The sequence below is a fragment of the Mustela nivalis genome (assembly GCF_964662115.1).
Source record: "Mustela nivalis genome assembly, chromosome: 6".
Taxonomy (NCBI): Eukaryota; Metazoa; Chordata; class Mammalia; order Carnivora; family Mustelidae; genus Mustela; species Mustela nivalis.
In genome coordinates, this window is record NC_139025.1 from 30,903,182 (window position 1) to 30,920,594 (window position 17,413).

The 17,413-nt window shown below is 53.3% G+C and overlaps 1 protein-coding gene across 3 annotated transcripts in view; it reads left to right on the plus strand.

Moving 5' to 3' along the window:
- Positions 1–17,413, plus strand: part of SLC24A4 (solute carrier family 24 member 4) — a 167,485-nt gene that overhangs the window by 118,171 nt on the left and 31,901 nt on the right. For all 3 annotated transcript variants that reach the window (XM_082733958.1, XM_082733959.1, XM_082733960.1), the window contains 2 exons: positions 3,659–3,828; positions 8,315–8,519. In XM_082733958.1, the coding sequence (XP_082590084.1) occupies positions 3,659–3,828; positions 8,315–8,519 (375 nt within the window). The remainder of the gene's footprint in view (positions 1–3,658; positions 3,829–8,314; positions 8,520–17,413) is intronic.

Genomic DNA, 17,413 nt, shown 5'->3' on the forward strand with positions numbered 1-17,413 from the left:
GGCTCCAAGCCCTGGATGTCCGGCAAGTTTGTTCTGTCCCGTCTCAGGCAACCGCCCGATGGAGGCACCTGTCACAGGTGCTTGACGGAGGAATGAATGTTTCCATATGGAAAGAAAGAAGCCCTTCCAAAAGAACGAAGCCCACCGGGGTTGGGGGAGGATCACTGTAGTCATGGTTACGGCCCGGCTGCCGGACGCCACTGGTCCCTGATGGTCAGAGAGGGGAGGCCTGGAGAGCTTGAAGCTGTAGCCATGTGTCCTGTCGCCAAAATGCCCGGCAGCCTCCCCCAGGAGAGAGCCGGTTTCCAGGACAACCTCCGCAGAGGGGAGGGACGGATGTGGCTGCTGGTTTGCATTTTAGCTCCACAGACAGAGCGGGCCTGAGGTCCCAACTGCAGATCCCTGAGCACAGCGTCTCAGGACAGAGGCTGATTCCTGCCCAGTCTTGTACACCGAGATTAGTGCTCCAGGGCCCACAGGACCTTCATGGCAAAGAAAGATTCCAAGTGGTGGTGGTGGTGGTCATTCATTCCTCAGGTGCCAGCCCTGAGAGCTCCCTACCACCTGCGTGGCCCGTGCAAGAGGCCCCTCCCTAGTGTCCCATGGGAAGCATCTCTTACTTGCAGAATAGCCACAGCCCATGTGGGGCCTCTCCTAAGGCTCTGTCCTGCCACTGTCTCCATTCCTTTGACACCCAGGACAGTAGGACCTCCCCTACAAGTCTCTTATTTTCCCCCAAATATCTAAGTCTGGGAAAATGTCTAGAAAATTGGAAGATTAGACGCAGGGCTGCCCCTCCCCCCAAACATAGGAAAAGGAGGCAGATGGGCCTCCCTCCAAGTTTCATCAAGGAGGAGGCATTTGGATAAAGGCCAAGGAGACAGAGGTCTGGACAGGGGTCAGGGGAGGCAGGGGGAGGCTGCAGGGCTGAAAACAGAGACAGGGTAGTCCCAGAGATGGAGCCTTCAGGATTTCGTAGCCCAGGCTGGTGGAGGACCCTGTGTGTAAGTCACCGTCCCCCAAGAAACAGACTGAGGCAGGAGGAAGGTGTTTGCAGGAACCTTACAGGGACTGAGAAGGGGGCCTCAGGGGGTTGCCTTTCTTTTTTTTTTTTTTTTTTTAAATTTTATTTACTTATTTGACAGAGAGAGAGTCACAAGTAGGCAGAGAGGCAGGCAGAGAGAGGGGGGGGGAAGCAGGCTCCCTGCTGAGCAGAGAGTCCGGTGCGGGACTCGATCCCAGGACCCCAGAATCGTGACCTGAGCCAAAGGCAGAGGCTTAAACCCACTGAGCCACCCAGGCGCCCATGAGTTTGCCTTTCTTAATGGTGTAGTTGTCACCAGTCTTTCTCAAGCAGAGCTCCCCACCCCCCACCCCTCCCCCCTCCTTGGCCTACGGGCAGGTCCCCATCTACCCACCCACCCGAGAAAGCCCAGGACTGCTGCCTGGTGGATTCTGTCAAGAGCTCACAGGCACACGCAGCTCTGGTTTTTCCTGTTACCAGTTTTGGTGTTTCCCTGTGCCAAGTCCAGCTGTTCAACCCGACCCCTTCCCAGGTGTTTGGGCTTGTTACTACCACTCTTGTAAAATGCCTTTATGTACTTAAATATTCTTTAAAGGTCATGAGGTTCTTTTTACCAAATCCTCTGGGGCTTTTTTTTTTTTTTTTTCTTATTTTGAGGGGTGGCAGAACACAATATCTTCCAGCTCTGTTCTTCGTTCAGATGTCCAGGTTTTTCTAAAACTCTTAGAAATTTTTCACATGACGCTTCAGTTCTGCTCAAGAAAGCAGAGAAAGGTCCAAGAAAAGGTCCCCAGGGCAGAGGAGGAGGGTACCCCCCGTCCCCGTTTCCAGCTGCTGAAGGAGTCCCCCTTCTCTGCTGGTTGCCACAGCCTCACAGCCAGGGCTCCTGGGGCTAACCGCTAGGCTCACGGTGGAACTTTCTAGGCTGCCCTGGCCCTGGATCCGACTTGGGCTTCCAGCAGTGAGAAAGGAGGCAGACACCTGGCCTGGGGCTGAAGAACTGCCAGAAAGGCATTCTCTAATGGAGTGATTTTCTGGGCAGCCCCCCTCGGCTCGGCCGGATCACCTCCTGCTGTCATTTGGTGACAACACCACGACAAGAGTCCTCCCTATCCCCCATGTCAGGGCTGATTCTACAGGTAGGACAGAGCCGGAGCCTGCGGGTGGTTCGGCAGGTCTCCTCCCTAGGAGGGAGTGGTTCAGGCTCTTAGCAGTGAGGGGTCCTTTTCCTCCAAGTGGGCCAGAGCCATAGAAATTGGCCGGGAGAGGGGCCCTTCCCAAAGCCCTGAGCACTGAAGCCCCCTGTAGCAGAAACCCCTCTACTAACTCCTCCTTCAAATAACCCCCTGGCATCTTGGCCACCATCAAGAATGCTGCCCCAGGCTCTCTGCGCCCACCGCACGCTAATCACCTCTGGCAATCTCTGTTGGCCTTTGTCTCCGTAACTCTTCTCTTCTGAACTGTAAGTAATCTGCTTTCACCCACGCGGTAACACAGGCTTTACAAAACAAACCCGGACCTCCCGCGCACACCTCCTTAGAGGTTAGCGTCTGTCCCAACACATGTGGGGTCCTCCTGGCTTCATTTCTAACCTCCACGCCTCCTGTCTGCTGAGCCTTGCTGCTTGTTTGGTGAGGGTGTGCATGTCGGGTGTGCATTTGCTCGAGTCGGTGCCATTAACGCTCGAGGGTGTGCTCTTGGCTACTCCTGCGGGGAAAGGCCGCTCTCCAGGAGCCGATGACCAGTGTAGAGGGACAGGCCTACCCACTTCGACAGTCTCCCCAGAGGGAAAAACCACCTGCTTCTGTGTGTTGTGTTCCTGAGCAGTTCCATTCCTGGCCTCCCCAGGGCTCCGGAGTTACATGTCAGATCCCCCCTGAGCGAGTTTGTGAAGGTGGCAAGGAAGAGGCCTGAGGCCTGGAGACACTTACTCTTCAGCCTCTTGGGGTGATGGGGGTCGAGGGGGAGGTGGGAAGCAAAGGGTCAGAGACTGTGGCCTCCCTGCTGGAGGGTGTATCGGAGACGTGGGATATGGCCAGCAGCCCTTAGCGAGCAGGCTTTCCTCTGGGGTCTCTCTTGCCTCGTCCAGCCCCTGTGGTCCTCATCCTTGCCCTCACTGCCAGGCCTCTATCCTTCTCCACCAGGTGGAGATGGTTGTTCAAACGGAGCAGGTGGCCTGACAGGAAGCTGAGAGCCCATGCTGTCTGGTGCTTTCTAGCATTTTCCATCCTGGAGGGCCCTTGTCAATTTCCAGAGTTTTATCTGAGCCTCTGTCAACAGAAGGGAAGAAAGGTCCCCTCGCCGTCATGGGCTAGGGACCCTGTCTGAATTATAGTCGGGCCCCCCAGTGAGGTGCAGACGAGGAACTGAGAGGCCTTAGTCAAGACGAACCCCAAAGAGAGGGGGCATCACCCGGCGGAGGGGCTAGATGTGAAGCGTTCGCTTGTGAGGCATCCTGTAGCATGGGACCCCGGGGCCTCGGCTAACACTCCCAGTTGGCAAGCAGTCCCCGGCAGCTGCTCAGACCACAGCCCCAGGTGGTCTGCTGTGTGAGGGGAGGTCAGCCAGCCTAGTGCTGGGTTGTCATTCCCAAGGGAGATCTCAGCACTAATCATGCTCTTGTGCTCAATATAGTGAAGGAGGAGCCTCAGTACAGCAAAAACCCAGTGGTGATGGTGGACGAGGTCATGAGCTCCAGTCCTCCCAAGTTCAGCTTCCCGGAGGCGGGCTTACGCATCATGATCACCAACAAGTTTGGGCCCAGGACCCGACTGCGGATGGCCAGCAGGATCATAATTAATGAGGTCAGTCTGTGTCAAGGGCACTGAGAGCGAGTGGCCTCGGGTGTGTTGCTGGGCTTTGAAGCCACGGGCTGGTGCTGAGCCACCAGGATATCCTCAGCCAGGCTGGCCTTTATTGCTGTCCCTGCTATGGAAGGAGGCCCAAACGTTACCAGCGGGCAGCACACGATCCTCTCCAGAAGTGTGGCACAAGGCAGGCAGCAATCAAGTACAATTTCTAAGATGTGCCACTAAGACTTTTGTCAGGCACTAAAGGAAAGCTAAGTAGAGAAAGGCCAGCTGGAAGTATGGCTTGTTTCTTTAAAGTGTTCTTTAGTACAAAAAAAAGATGAGCACACACTTGTTCCCTACAGACAGACAACTCTAGGAGAAAACCAAGAACACTGGCGGAGGTCACTTACCCCTGAGCACTTCCCTTTCACTCTGCACCCTCCTGTTCTGCTTGAAGTTTGTGCCCTCTTTCTCACTTGGGGGGAAAAAAAATCCGTTTTAGTGCTATTTCCTGTCCAGAAACTATAGCAAAGATGCCCCCACTCTAATGGCTTTCCAACTTTCTTCCAGGCTTTGCCACATATGTGCATATGGGAGTTTGAAGTCCTTACTCTCACACCCAGGTAGTTCTCAGAGAGCTTGGCAATTTGAGAATAATCCGGTTAGCATGTCAGAGGTATGCAGAAATGATATCGCCCAGGGCTGAAAAGTTCTATATTTTGAACATTTCTGCTTTTTTGTATAATACGTCTTCCCTGTGGAAGATATGGAAAGAAAGAGAAACACTGCAAATGTTGCATCATTCTGAATCTTTTTGACCCAGGTCAGTTAAATAGGAATTGGTGAAATTTTACTGAATCCTGGTTATCTTTCATGAGCATAATTGTACCCACTGAAGGGGGTGAGGACAACTCTGAAGGATGTGGGTTCATAGTAGCTTTCTCATGGGAGACCCACCAGGGAAATCATTGGGTTTTGAGGAGCTAGTAAAATATTGATGGTCACCCACCCCAGATATTTTAGGCTGCTGGGAAGACCTTGTGTCCTCCCCCTCCCCTCCACCACCAGGCTGGGATTGAGTGCCCTGGCAGGGAGCACAGGGATACAGAGAGGCCAGGCTTGGGAGAGGAGATGGGCTTTTAATCTCACATAAGCCACTAACTGGTTTTATCTTTCTGGGCCTCAGTTTCTCTTAATGAGAATGTTTGGGAAGATGCTAACAGCACTAAAAAATTCAGTGGCACATAACCGATAAACTGTGCGTGGGAGCAAAGCTGTGTCTTGGGGTAATTTCATCAGAGAATGGGAGTGGGGGGAGGAAAAAAAAAACCCAAATACCCAGTTGTTTCAAAGTTGTTTCTTAAGACCCTGGGTCTCATTAGAATGTTCAGTCATTTTAATTCCAAAATGTTAGAGGTGTTTGCAAAGCCGCAATTAAGCTGTGTTAGAGTCTAGTGCTTGTGGTACGGATGTCCTTGTTTGTTCACCGGAGAGGACAGAGCAGCTGAGAGGGGTTGGCGGGGGGGGGGGGGGGCGGCGGCACAGGTGTATGGGAGAGGGCGTGCGAGGGGTTTTCCTTCACTCCAAGGCTGCACCTGGCTGTCCTCACCCAGAGCCCCTGCAGTGAGTTGCCGAGGTGCTTCGAATCTCCCCCACCTTCAGTTTCCATGCATCTCACACCTGGGTGCTGGTCCTTCTGAGCTGGTCCATTCGACTGCTGAGGCCTAGCCAGGTGCAGGATATCTTACCTCTTAATGACCTTCTGCAACAGATGATGAGATTTCCAGTTTCTCAGAGAGGCAAAGTAATTTGCCCAAAGCCACACAGCTAGTATGAGCACAGAACAGGAATTCCCACCCAAATTTGCATCTAAACTGCAAAACTAGGACTGCGTAGATTATCAGGGGTCAGTGAGTCCACCTTCTCAGACCCTTCTTTCTATATCTTTTTTTTTTTTTAAGATTTTATTTATTTGCCAGAGAGAGAGAGAGAGAGCAAGTGAGTACACACAATCAGGCAGAGTGGCAGGCAGAGACAGCGAGAGAAGCAGGTTCCCTGCCTGAACAAGGAGCCCGAAGCGGGACTGGATCCCATACCCCAGGTTCATGACCTGAGCCAAAGGCAGCGGCTTAACCCACTGAGCCACCCAGGCGCCCCCCCTTCTTTCTATATCTTTATTCCCTCTATAATGTTCAGCCCCTGCTTGAGTTGCGTATAATTGCCTCTTCCAAGTGGTAACTCTTTGAACATCTCTACCCCCTGATTTTCTCCTTGAACTGAAATATCCTTAGAACCTCCCACCCTCCCTGATGCAACAGGGTTCCTGTCATTACCATCTTCCAGCTTGACTCTCTCAGCATGTGGATCTATCACCTCCTTTGTGTTATAATCTATGCCTCTTTTAATACAACCTCAGGTAACTTTAGATATTTTTCTAGGTACAATGCTCTTTTGTTTCCTATTAAGCTAGAATCATGACCCCTTTCCATTGCTACCATACATGTTGCCATTAAGTCATGCCTCCCTCCTTACAATTCTGTCCTTGTATAACCAGGTTCTTTGTTTAAATATAAGAATCACCTGTCATTTAATAGTACTTAGGTTTGCTGCTTGGGTAGCAAACTATTATGACTCCACCTCTGAGCTTTTGTCTCAGACACAGATCTCTTTGCTCTTTTGGTAGGCTAAGTGTTGTGAACACACTTGTAAAAAAAGAATTTTAAAATTTTCATCCCACCCTAGGCTTCATGATTTAGGAGTCCCTACCTAAAACCAACATGAAGGCAGTTAAACGGTCAGTTCCTTTGTTTTTGTTATTTTTAAAGAGAAATAACATGGTTTTTTTTTTTTATAAACTTTTGCACAGCAAAGGAAACAGTTAACAAAATCAAAAGACAACTGACAGAATGGGAGAAGATATTTGCAAACGACATATCAGATAAAGGACTAGTGTCCAGAATCTATAAAGAACTTAGCAAACTCAACACCCAAAGAAATAACATGTATTTTAATAATGATGTTTTAACTTCCAGGTAACCATGAGGATAGGCATTGGACACACAGGTAGAAAGAATAGTGCCTTGGGGACACATTCACACATTCTTAGTCTCCTGGCAAAGAATTGGGAGGGGTCTATATTTGTCCATTGTGTGACAGTCCTTAGCCCCAAGGCCTAACTCAGGCTGACACACGGGTATTTAAAATCAGAACCAAATGAATGCGAGCTGGGCAAAGGCAAAGGAAAATGGAAACCTGTTGATTTCTAGAAACGTGGCTTCTGCCTTTCCCTGGTTTCTAGAAGCCCATGGAATTGGTGAGGAAGATTAGCTTCCGCGTGTGGAAGGGAGGCAGCCTTTGTCAGTCACTACAAGATGGGGCCGGGAAGGGGACAGTTTGGTTCAGGACTTACCCATTAGACATGGCAAAGCACCGCAACAGCGGAGACCATCCCAGTGGCCAGCGACCCAGTAAGGTGCTCAGCACCGTTGGTCAGTGGGGAAATGCCGAGCCATGGCTGGATACCATCATACACCCACCCGAATGGTTCACATGGAAAGGGCTGCCAGGGTCAAGTGCTGACCAGAACAGGACACAAAGGAAATTATAATGCATTGCTGATACGAGTGTGATGTGATTCAGCATGTAGGAACTGTGTGACCCAGAAATCGCACTCCCAAATACACGAAAGAAACAAGTCCATTTTGTGCAGAAAAAGACTGGTGCACAAATGTTCATAGACATGTTCTTCATAAGAACCTAAGAACAAAAGAAGGGAAACTGCGCAATGCATCATGGGTTATTCATACAGTGGAATAGTTGACAGCTATGAAAAATAGCTACTCAGTCAGGCAACACCACGAATGAATTTTACAGATACTGAGTGAAAGAAGCCACACATAGAATAATACGAATTATTTGAATCCATTTATATGAAGTTCAAGTTCAGGAGAAGCAAACTGATGTTTATAAAAGTCAGAATAGCAGTTACCTTGGTTACCTCTGGAGAGAAGGGGCATATAAACCAGGGAGGTGCCTGAGGGACTCTTCTGTGGGGCTGGAAATGGTCCACACCTTGAAGGAGAACATCATTGAGCTATATGCTTCATTTGAGTGTCTTTTTGCACAACAGACCTGAAAAAAATTAAACATTAAAAAAAAAATGATGTGGGATGTTTCCTGTGGCTATCTTCAGGCAGCTTATAAATGTCCAGTGAAGGATCTGGAATGGTCACTGTCTTCCAGAGTCAGGGGCTAGGTGGTCTGGTTGGCATTAAGAAGGGGAGGCCCACGTTCTGCCCAGGCCCCAAAGGCTTTCCCAGTATCAGTCCACCCAGAAACGAGCAAACTGAGATGGAGCCCGAGGTTCTTGGGCCATTTCTCAGGAAGCACAAGGATGGCATTCTAGAAGCCGTTCAGGGCTATGCGTCTGTAAGGAACAAACCATCATGGAACACTTCGTCCCATGTCTTGGCATCTGACTTGCCTCCTGTCCACACAGCGGCAGAGACTGATCAACTCAGCAAACGGTGCCAATAGCAAGCCACTTCAGAATGGGAGACACGAAAACATTGAAAATGGGAATGTTCCCGTGGAAAACCCCAGCGACCCGCCGCGGGAACAAGAGCCGCAGCCCCCACCGCCACCGCCTCCTCCAGAGCCAGAGCCAATTGAGTCTGCCTTCCTGTCCCCCTTCTCCATGCCCGGTGAGTTCCAGGGGCACAGGGCCCTCGGGCTAAGCTGAGGTCTTCAGGTCAGAGACTTGGACCCACGAAGGCTGGGGAAGGCTGTGCGATGGGTTGACATTAGGTCACTGGCATGTGCCAGACAGCAGGTCAGCTAGAGACGTAGGGAACCCCAGTAACCCCTAGTGACTGCATTTAAATGCCCAGGGCAACTGGTCTTTCTTTTGTAGTAAGAAAAAGCAACCACCACTGTTATTTTCACAGACCTGGTTTGATTCTCCCACCCAACATTCACTGACAGGATATTCTAAGGCCAGAAATTACCCACAGACAGTTACACCTTCTCCATTTGACAACATCTCCTACCTGTACATAAGCCCTCAGCTTCCTCCATCTCACTGGAGTATGACCTCTGAAGCTTAGTGACCTCTGACTGCCAGCTCCTTGCTGATCTCAACTTCTGCTCTTCTCCTTCATGCACCCTCTCCTCCAGCCACACTGGCCCCCTTCCTTTCCTTAGAACACACTTGTATGCCCTGCCTCAGGACCTTTGCACTTGCCTGTTGCTGGAATGCACTTTCCCCCATGGGCCATAGGGCTTGCTCTCTCCCCTGCTTCAGATCCCTGCTTAAATGTCACCTTCTTGGGGTGGCCTTCCCTGACAATGCTGTTTGAAATTTTTTTTTAAAGATTTTATTTATTTATGTGACAGAGATCACAAGTAGGCAGAGAGGCAGGCGGCGGGGGGGGGGGCAGACTCCCTGCTCCCCCTTGTGTGTCTCCCCCAGCTAAAATGTCACCTCCACAAAGGGCAGGGATCTTTGTCTGTTTCGCTCCTACCTGACACATGAGAGGGGGATTAGCAGGTATCTGTGCAGTGAGTTCAGATGCAAGAGGAACCCCAGACACACACAGTGTACCTTCCTCTTTAACCAGCTTTCTGTGTGGGCCTTTGAGTCCTCGGTGGGAGCTGAAGGCCCTGGTCTCAGAGCTTTTGCCTCGGTGTCCTACCATCCCGAGAGGGAGCAGAATTCCAGAATCTTCAAGTCTGGAACCTGATGTTTTTCTGAAAAGAATTCTTTTGTGTTTAGCATCGGGATCAGAGAACATATAATTTAAGAAATGGCTCTGTGGGGAGAGAGGATGTCCAGGCCCTTATCCCCCTGTTACGGGAAGACTCCTGCCCCCAAGTAGATGGCGGGGGACCTAGCCAGGCTAGGATACTCTGCCATTATGGTTCATCCTGAATATAGAGACTCCATCTGGGAACACAGGGCTACCTTGAGGTTCCTCGATCAGAATCTCCAGGGGCACGCTGCTTCCAGCTACCTGGCGCTTCCGAAAATTCAGGGTCTGGTTCTGAAACATGGACATTTCAAAGACTGGCACAGGACATAGGAATCAGCGTTTTCTAACCTTCTCTGGGTGATTCCTGGGAACTGGCTAGGTTAGGAGGTGCTGATCCCTGTGAGTACCTCCCAGGTTTCTTTCACATGAAGGGCAGACCGGAAAAGTGACATTTTTCTCCTCACTGACGTCACAGAGGGCCCCAGCCCTGGGGTCCAGCAACCCCCCGCCCCAGGACCTCCCTGCCGACCAGAGGGGCGAGGGAAGCTGTGTCGGACACATCCCTGACACGTCAGCACCCCTGTTGGAAGACTTTGGGGAGTAGAGGTCATGCTCATGTAGCTTGTCTTGTAGGCTAAAGGTCACCTTCTATTTAGGTGGGAGCTTGGCCCCTGGGCCAGGTCTGGGCCACTGAAAGAACGGGTGTCCTTCTCCTGTGCAGCCAGATCCCGGGACGGCAGTGTGTCCCCCCAGAGCAGAACCTGCTGCAAGTCTGAAAAGCGGGGACAGGGCCCTGCCCTGCCTAGCATTTTTCACTTCTGTGTTCATGAGTAGTCCAGACACAGACCTGGAGTCCGGAACCCCGAATCCCCCCCTAGCCGTTCATTGTAACACCAGCAGCCCACTTCCTCTCCCGCATCCACACAGGGTGAGCATGGGGACTCGGGGCAGCGGGCTCCCCGGGGTTTCAGTTCCTCAGGGGCAGCGGGGGCTGGGATGTGGAGGGAGAGGCGGCCATGGCCCCGCCAAACTTTCTGGGGAGGAGTTCCCGTGCTGTGAGCTGTCTTCTCCAGTCCCAGGAGGTACGTGGCAGAGTCCTCACTTGGCGGGTGTGGGGCCTGATGGGGCCCCAGCCACCACCCTGCCCCGGCCACTTTGTGTGGACCCTTGAACGGGTGCAGCCCACTGTCCAGGGCTTGGTGGGAAACCAAAGAAGGGACATGCCATTCTGGGCAGCCACGTGTCAGGACCACTCACCCCTGCGTTTCTTCGCACCCTTGAGTTTAGCAGGACTGGGTTGGGTGGACCCCAAGGCCTGCTGTCACTCCACTGGTTTTGTCCTGGGGACCTGGCGCTTCTCAGACAAGTGGCCATGGGAAATGGGGTCGAGCTCCCTGCAGGACTCTGTCTAGAGGGCTCAGCCCCTGGGGCTGGGGTGGGTTGGGGGACTTCAAAGGCTGCTTATCTTGCCAGGGCTGGGCCTGGGAGCTCCCAGGCTCTGTGGACCTGTGAGTCCTCCGGCCCGGAGCACGACCCTGCCTGGCAGCCCCCCGCTTCCTGCAACAGCTGGTCCACCGTCCTCCTCCAGCCAGAGGCTCCAGAACGTTCCCCAGGGCTCAGCTCAGAGCAGAGCCAAATGCTGGGAGCTTCCGCCCCGAGCTTGCTGCCTCTTGCTCTCAGGAACAGGCCGGGCTTCCTGCGCCCCTATGGAAAGCTCCCCCTCCCTTTGTGTCCCTGCGGATGCAGATGCATGTCCAGGTGTTGCCCTTGGAAACCATGAGTAATTTCCTGCTCCTCCTCCTCTTCCCTCTGCTCACCTTCTTTAAGGACTGGGGCGTGAAGAGGGGGCCCTGTGGCTGTAGGCTTTTGATTTGCCTCTTTCTGACTTGCCATTTAGACCCGCATGGCGGCCACGGAAAAGTGAGAACGGTGTGGATAGAGATTTAAGGGAACTTAGATGGTGGGATGCAGCACCTGTGAGAAAGTCTGTGAGTCTGGCACCAGGCCCTGGACCACCTCTCTGGGGGGGGGGGGGGCCTCGCGTTGATCAGAGGCTGGCCAATGGCCCCGGAGGCACTTATGGGCCAGAGGGATCTAGCCATCCCCTAAACTGGGCCCCGGAAGGAGTCACAGGGGTGAGCAAAGTGGTAGCAGTGGTGGGGATGGGAGGAGGGAGGGAGCCATTTCTCTGGTCAGCTTGGAGCCAGTCTTTCTGCTGCGGCGGGATGAATCGGGGCCTGCCAGTTCTGTGCACAGTCCTTCTGTGGGGTCGGGGGCAGCCTGGGAGGCAGGCTCTGGAGTCCAGAAGTCCTGAGTTCAAGTTTTGGTTCTACTCCTCCCCGGCAGGAAGCACTGGAAAAATGCTTCGCGTCCCTGAACCTGTGCCTCAGCCCCACAATTGGGGCAACAGTGCTTATACCCCAGGGTTGCTCTAAGTAGTGTGTAAGGTACTTAACCACCATCTCTGGGCACTAATGGATGCATAGTAGGTGTGCAGGAAATGCTTGTTTGTATTATGGGCTTGAATCACGTGGTTTCTGTTATATCTGGCTTTTCACACCTTTCCCCTTGTTTGGACCACAAGCTATGTTCTAGAAGGGTCACAGAGGTCAGGATTCCTGGAGGCCTGGAGCCATGGTCATCCTGAAGGTCCAGGAGCATCTGCTGTGTGCCAGGTGCCCACCTCTGGGCACTTTGCCAATAAGATCCCTCTTTGCAGGAACTACTTGGGTACGAGACCACTGTGGGCTTTGGGAATATGGGTGGGAACAGGACAGCCATGGTCCCCATCCTTGGCCAGCTTGCAGATGTGCTGGATAAATGCAGGCAGGTCACTACAGGATGCACGTCACGATTCGTCTTCCTTTCCAAAACAGCGGACAGGTGGAAGAGGTGGCCCCAGCCTGTGGCCCCCGGGCTCTGACACCTGCACGCAGGATCACGGGGATGTGGACTGTAACCCAGGGACATTCAGCAGCAGCCCGGCCCTGGCACTCACCTGGCCTGCTGGACACCGAGGGCTGCCTGCTCTTCCCACTCGGGGCCGCAGAGGCTGGTAATTAGGCTTCCCCAGGCCAGCCATTGCCTAGGGAAGAAGCAAGCGGGGAGAAGCTTCTTCTCCCACGGAAACTGCGGTCTGCAACCCCAGGGAACAGCTCTGAGGTTGCCAGCTGGAGACCTCGAGTCCCAGCCTGGCCAGGGAAAATCCATAGTGCAGGTTGTTTTGTGGCTGATTTGTGGGTTGACTAGCTCAGGGGGTCAACGGGACTCCTCTCTTCTGCCTGCCGACGTGTAAGGGAATCCCATCCTGTGCGGGGATGCTGGCCTTCCCGTCTGCCACTGTCGTGATGGCTCTGGGCACTTGCTGTAGGTCAGACCTGGAATCCTTATAGGGCTCTCTGGGGACTTTTGGGTGCTGTGCCCTGTCCTAAGAGCTTTATGTGCTTTTGCTTTCATGGAATCTTCCCATGAGGTGGGGATGATGTTCTCCATTCTGCAGAGAAGGAAGGAGGGGGCAGAGACGCTGAGCCACTCACGCCGTCACCCAGCTCCTAGGAGGAGGGGAGGGGTCCGGGCGTGCAGCCCTGCTGTGTGGTTCCACCTGTGTGCGCTGAGCATTTTATTTTTCCTCACAGCACCCTTTAGACGAGGCGTCATCTTTAGCTCCATTTTGCAGAGGGAAACTGAGGCCCTGAGAGGCTGAGTGACTTCCTAAGTCACACGGCCATTGAGTGGGGGGATCCCCTCTTCCACCCTGTGCTCCCCGAGCTGTGAACACCATCACAGGCTGGCCCACTGGGGAGCAGAGTCCCAGACCGTGAGCCCCCGGGCTGTCCGGCAGCTGGCAGGTGACCTCAGGTATATGCATCCGGGATCTGCGAGGCTGTGCAGCTCCTGTCAGTGGAGAGACTGCCATGAATGTGCATTTCTCCAAAGTCTACACCCTTGGAGGGGCTTGAACAGGAGGTAAAACTTACCGATCACCTACTATGGGCCAGGCAGGGGGCTTTTCACATAGCCACCCACCATAGTCTACAGGACACCCTAGAAGGCGGGTGCCATGCCCCCGATTTCCCATGTGAAGGAACGGAGGCACAGACAGGTGTCATTGCCGAGGGCATCCGGGCAGAAGGGGCAGACCACCATCTGCACACTGGCATTCTCACGGCAGACGTGCTCAGGGGCCAGCACTGTAGTCCAGCCAGGGGACTGCCAAACGATGTGTGGGGGGAGCGTAAAGTGTTGGGGACCTCACACGTGCCCGCCTCGGGCCTTGGATGGCATGGCTCTACCTTCTCTTCCTTTATCAGAATAACATTCAGCACAGGCAATCTGGAAACCTGGGGATGTTTTTAGGGCTTATTCTCCCATGCCAGGCCATCTTCCCTGCTTCTATGTGGCACCAGAGCAGGCTGTCCCAGGTGAGATGAGAGTGGTCTGTTTGGCCTCTTTAAACTCGGAGGGGGCGGAGGTGGGGGGTGCTGCCAAAATAGAGCTCTAGAAAGTCTAGAAAGCCCTAGAAAGTGGGCACGTTCTCACCTCGGAGCCCCTCAGCCCATCTGTGAATGCAGCGGAGAAACCAGGTGCCGTGGGCTCGTGTACATGTGACGGTCCAGACACGATGCCCGTCTGTCCCAGGCGCCCAGAGGCTGCGGCTCTACAGGGTGGAAAGCTTCGCCTTCTTGCCTCATCTCCGGAGCCACCAGAGAAGAGGTCTCATAGGTCAAAGTCAGGATTTGAAGGGAGCGTCCTTGCCCTTGCTGAGCTGTCGGTTCACAGCCCGATCAGAACGAGCACTGGCAGAGCATTTTTTTTGTTTGTTTTTTTCATGTAACAACTTTTTTTTTTTTTACATTTTAACTCCAGTGTAATTAATATGAGGTGTTCGTTTCTGGTGCGTCATACGATGATTCAGCAATTCCGCACGTTGCTCGTTGTGCTAGGCACGCGATTCCTACCCTATAACAGCATTGTTGATCTAGAATTCACTTGCCCTAGTGCTTACGCCTTTAAAGTATACAATGGGTGGGTTTTAGGAGATGCCCAGAGCTGTGTAACCATCACATCAACTCTAGCCGCTCTCTAGCACCCCTCCCCACCGAGCAACCAACCCCATCCCTCCCCCACATCCCCCCATCTCCTGGCAACCGCTGCTCTGTCCCTTCGGATTTATCTGCCTGGACATTTCGTAGGAATGGAATCGTGTCGTAGGTGGCCTTTTGTGACTGGCTGCTTTTCCTCAGGATCTTTTCAAGGTTTATCTGTGTGGTAGCCTGTGTTGGTACGTCGTTCTTCTGTGTGGCTGACTAATCCCTTGTATGGATACCCATCTGTTGCTAGACATTTGGATCATTTTCACTTTCTGGCTATGTGGTTTAGAAAAAACATAATAGAACATAGTGGAGAAAGAAGCTGAATTTTTTTTTTTTTTTTTTAATCTAAGTGGAAACCATTTTCCTCCAGGTCCCTGTGGTTCGTGACAAACGGTGTCTGAACACTAGGATCGGAAGCGAGGGTGGGAATTAAAGACCTGCCACCTCCTTCTATAGAGTGGGAAGCCGAGTCCCAGAGAGGGGGCACGGGCTTTCCCAAGGGGCAGCCTAGACCAGAAAGAACCAGGCATCCAGGCCATCTACCCCAGATGCTGCTCTATGGGGTCCCTGCCGCCAAGCCAGCATGGTGCATGCTGGGAGTGTGGGGGTGAAGGAACCCAGACCTGTCCTGTTCTGGGGTCCCAGAGCCTCTTCACGTGCTGGCAACACAAAGACCACACAAGTTCCCACAAGATACAGGGGGACCTTTTTTGGACAGTAAGGCTATAGGGATGTGTCATGGATCCCAGGGCACAGAAACAGCTGGAGGCCTCCAGGGGCAGGATGTGGGGTTTCTGGGGGGGATGTCAGGACTATTCCTGGTCCTAGTCTTCATTTCTCCACAGATGCCTGTCAGACTGGCTTTTGCAGATTCGGTCAGTCCACATGGCAGACTGTGGCCTCGTGTGGACCCCAGAGTGGCCTATGACTGTCCCAACCCCCTTATCTTAGCTTATTGGTGCCGCATCTGAATTCCAGGGTCTGGAGAGCAAGAGAGAATGCTATGTGCCCAGAAGCCAGGTGGCTGGCCCCATTCCATTCACTGTGCTAGCCAATGAGGCATTGTGGCCCCTAAGAATGTAGCTCTGAGGGAGGACCATCTGCGCACATGCGCACCTGCATCCCTTGTGGGACCCATGACTGCTGCCTCTCGCGTTATCAGGAGATGCAGGGTGTAGCCCATCTGAGACACAGGAAAACAAAAATACAGAGATGTAGGTGCCTTATGTGATCATGGGAAGGACACTTTATTTAGTCTGGGCACCAGGAGACCCCAGAGCCTCCCCACCACACCTGCTTCTACGGCTGCCACATCAGAATCAGGGCAGTGTGAACCAGGACACCACGGAACCATGAGTTCCAGGTCTCCCTGTCAGAGCTGCGATCCAGGGGCCAGGAGGCTGTTGCCACAGCTGGGTCTCAGCCCCCACAGCAGCACAAACAGGGCACAGGGTTGAGACCTTTGGATATCCACACAGGTAGTGCCTGGGCTCAGACTACCCCCTCCCCCCCGCCCCGTGGCAAATCCCAGTATCCAGGGACCCTGCTAGATAGGAGTCATCTAGAACAGCTGAAAGGCAACCTCACCCCACCTCCATTCTTCTCAGATTTGAGGGGGACTTTTTTTTTTTTTTTTAAGATTTTATTTATTTATTTGACAGACAGAGATCACAAGTAGGCAGAGAGGCAGGCAGAGAGAGAGGAGGAAGCAGGCTCCCTGCTGAGCAGAGAGCCCAATGCAGGACTCGATCCCAGGACCCTGAGATCATGACCTGAGCCGAAGGCAGTGGCTTAACCCACTGAGCCACCCAGGCGCCCCTGAGGGGGACTTTTTTGAGTCCAGACCTGGAGCTGCAAGGGAACCTGGGAGACGCGTCTGCAGACACCAGAAGAGAGAGGTTGGCATGGGAGCTGAGGGCCGGCTCAGCATGACCTATGGGGTGGCTGGTGTTGGTCCCCGTTTCCCAAATGAACAAACTGAGACTCAGGTGGGTAGGTGCCATGGCTGGGGCTGGCTCCAAGTCTGCCCAGTTCCGAAGTGCTGTCCTTTGGTGCCACCATTGACTTTGGCCGAGAGGGCCCTCCACTAAGCTAGCATGTAGGCTCTAGGATGCCAGGGGTGGCAGGAAGGAAGGGGAGGGAGGTGGCCAGTGGCTGGGTCTGCATGGTTTTCCGACAGCAGGAACCCAACCACCCCACCCTGTCATTGCAGGCTTTGTGGAATGTTTAAGGCTAGAGGGCATGTCGGCGGGCGTGAGAGCCAGTGAGTGTTATTTCTCAGTATTTCTGGGATTAGCGGTCTCTAATTTCACGCTCCCCAGGGCCTCCAAATTCAGCAAGGCCCTCAGAGGCTGGGCAGTAAGCTCTGTACTTTCTGCTTTCCTTTGGTCTTCCTTTGGTCTCCCCACAGTTCCTGGAGGTGGGTGAGGGGGTGCGGCTCCCCACCATCCCACAGAAGAGGCTCAGAGAGGCTGACCATCCACCCACTGACACACAGTGACAAGTGGCGGAGAGAACAGCTCTTTCTGCAGGATGCCCTGAGATCCCCGAAGTGAGGCCCAGAGCTGGCTGTAACTTGGGGTCTTCAGAATGAGGGCATTGACGCACCAACCCCAGACGACCTTCCAGCTTTGGGACCCATTACATTCGGTCTGAGCTGGACATGGAGCCTCCACAGAGCTCGGTGGGGGACATAGGACCATCACCCAGGGACCTGCACCAGCCCAGATTGCTCAGCCCCACTTCTCTATGGCC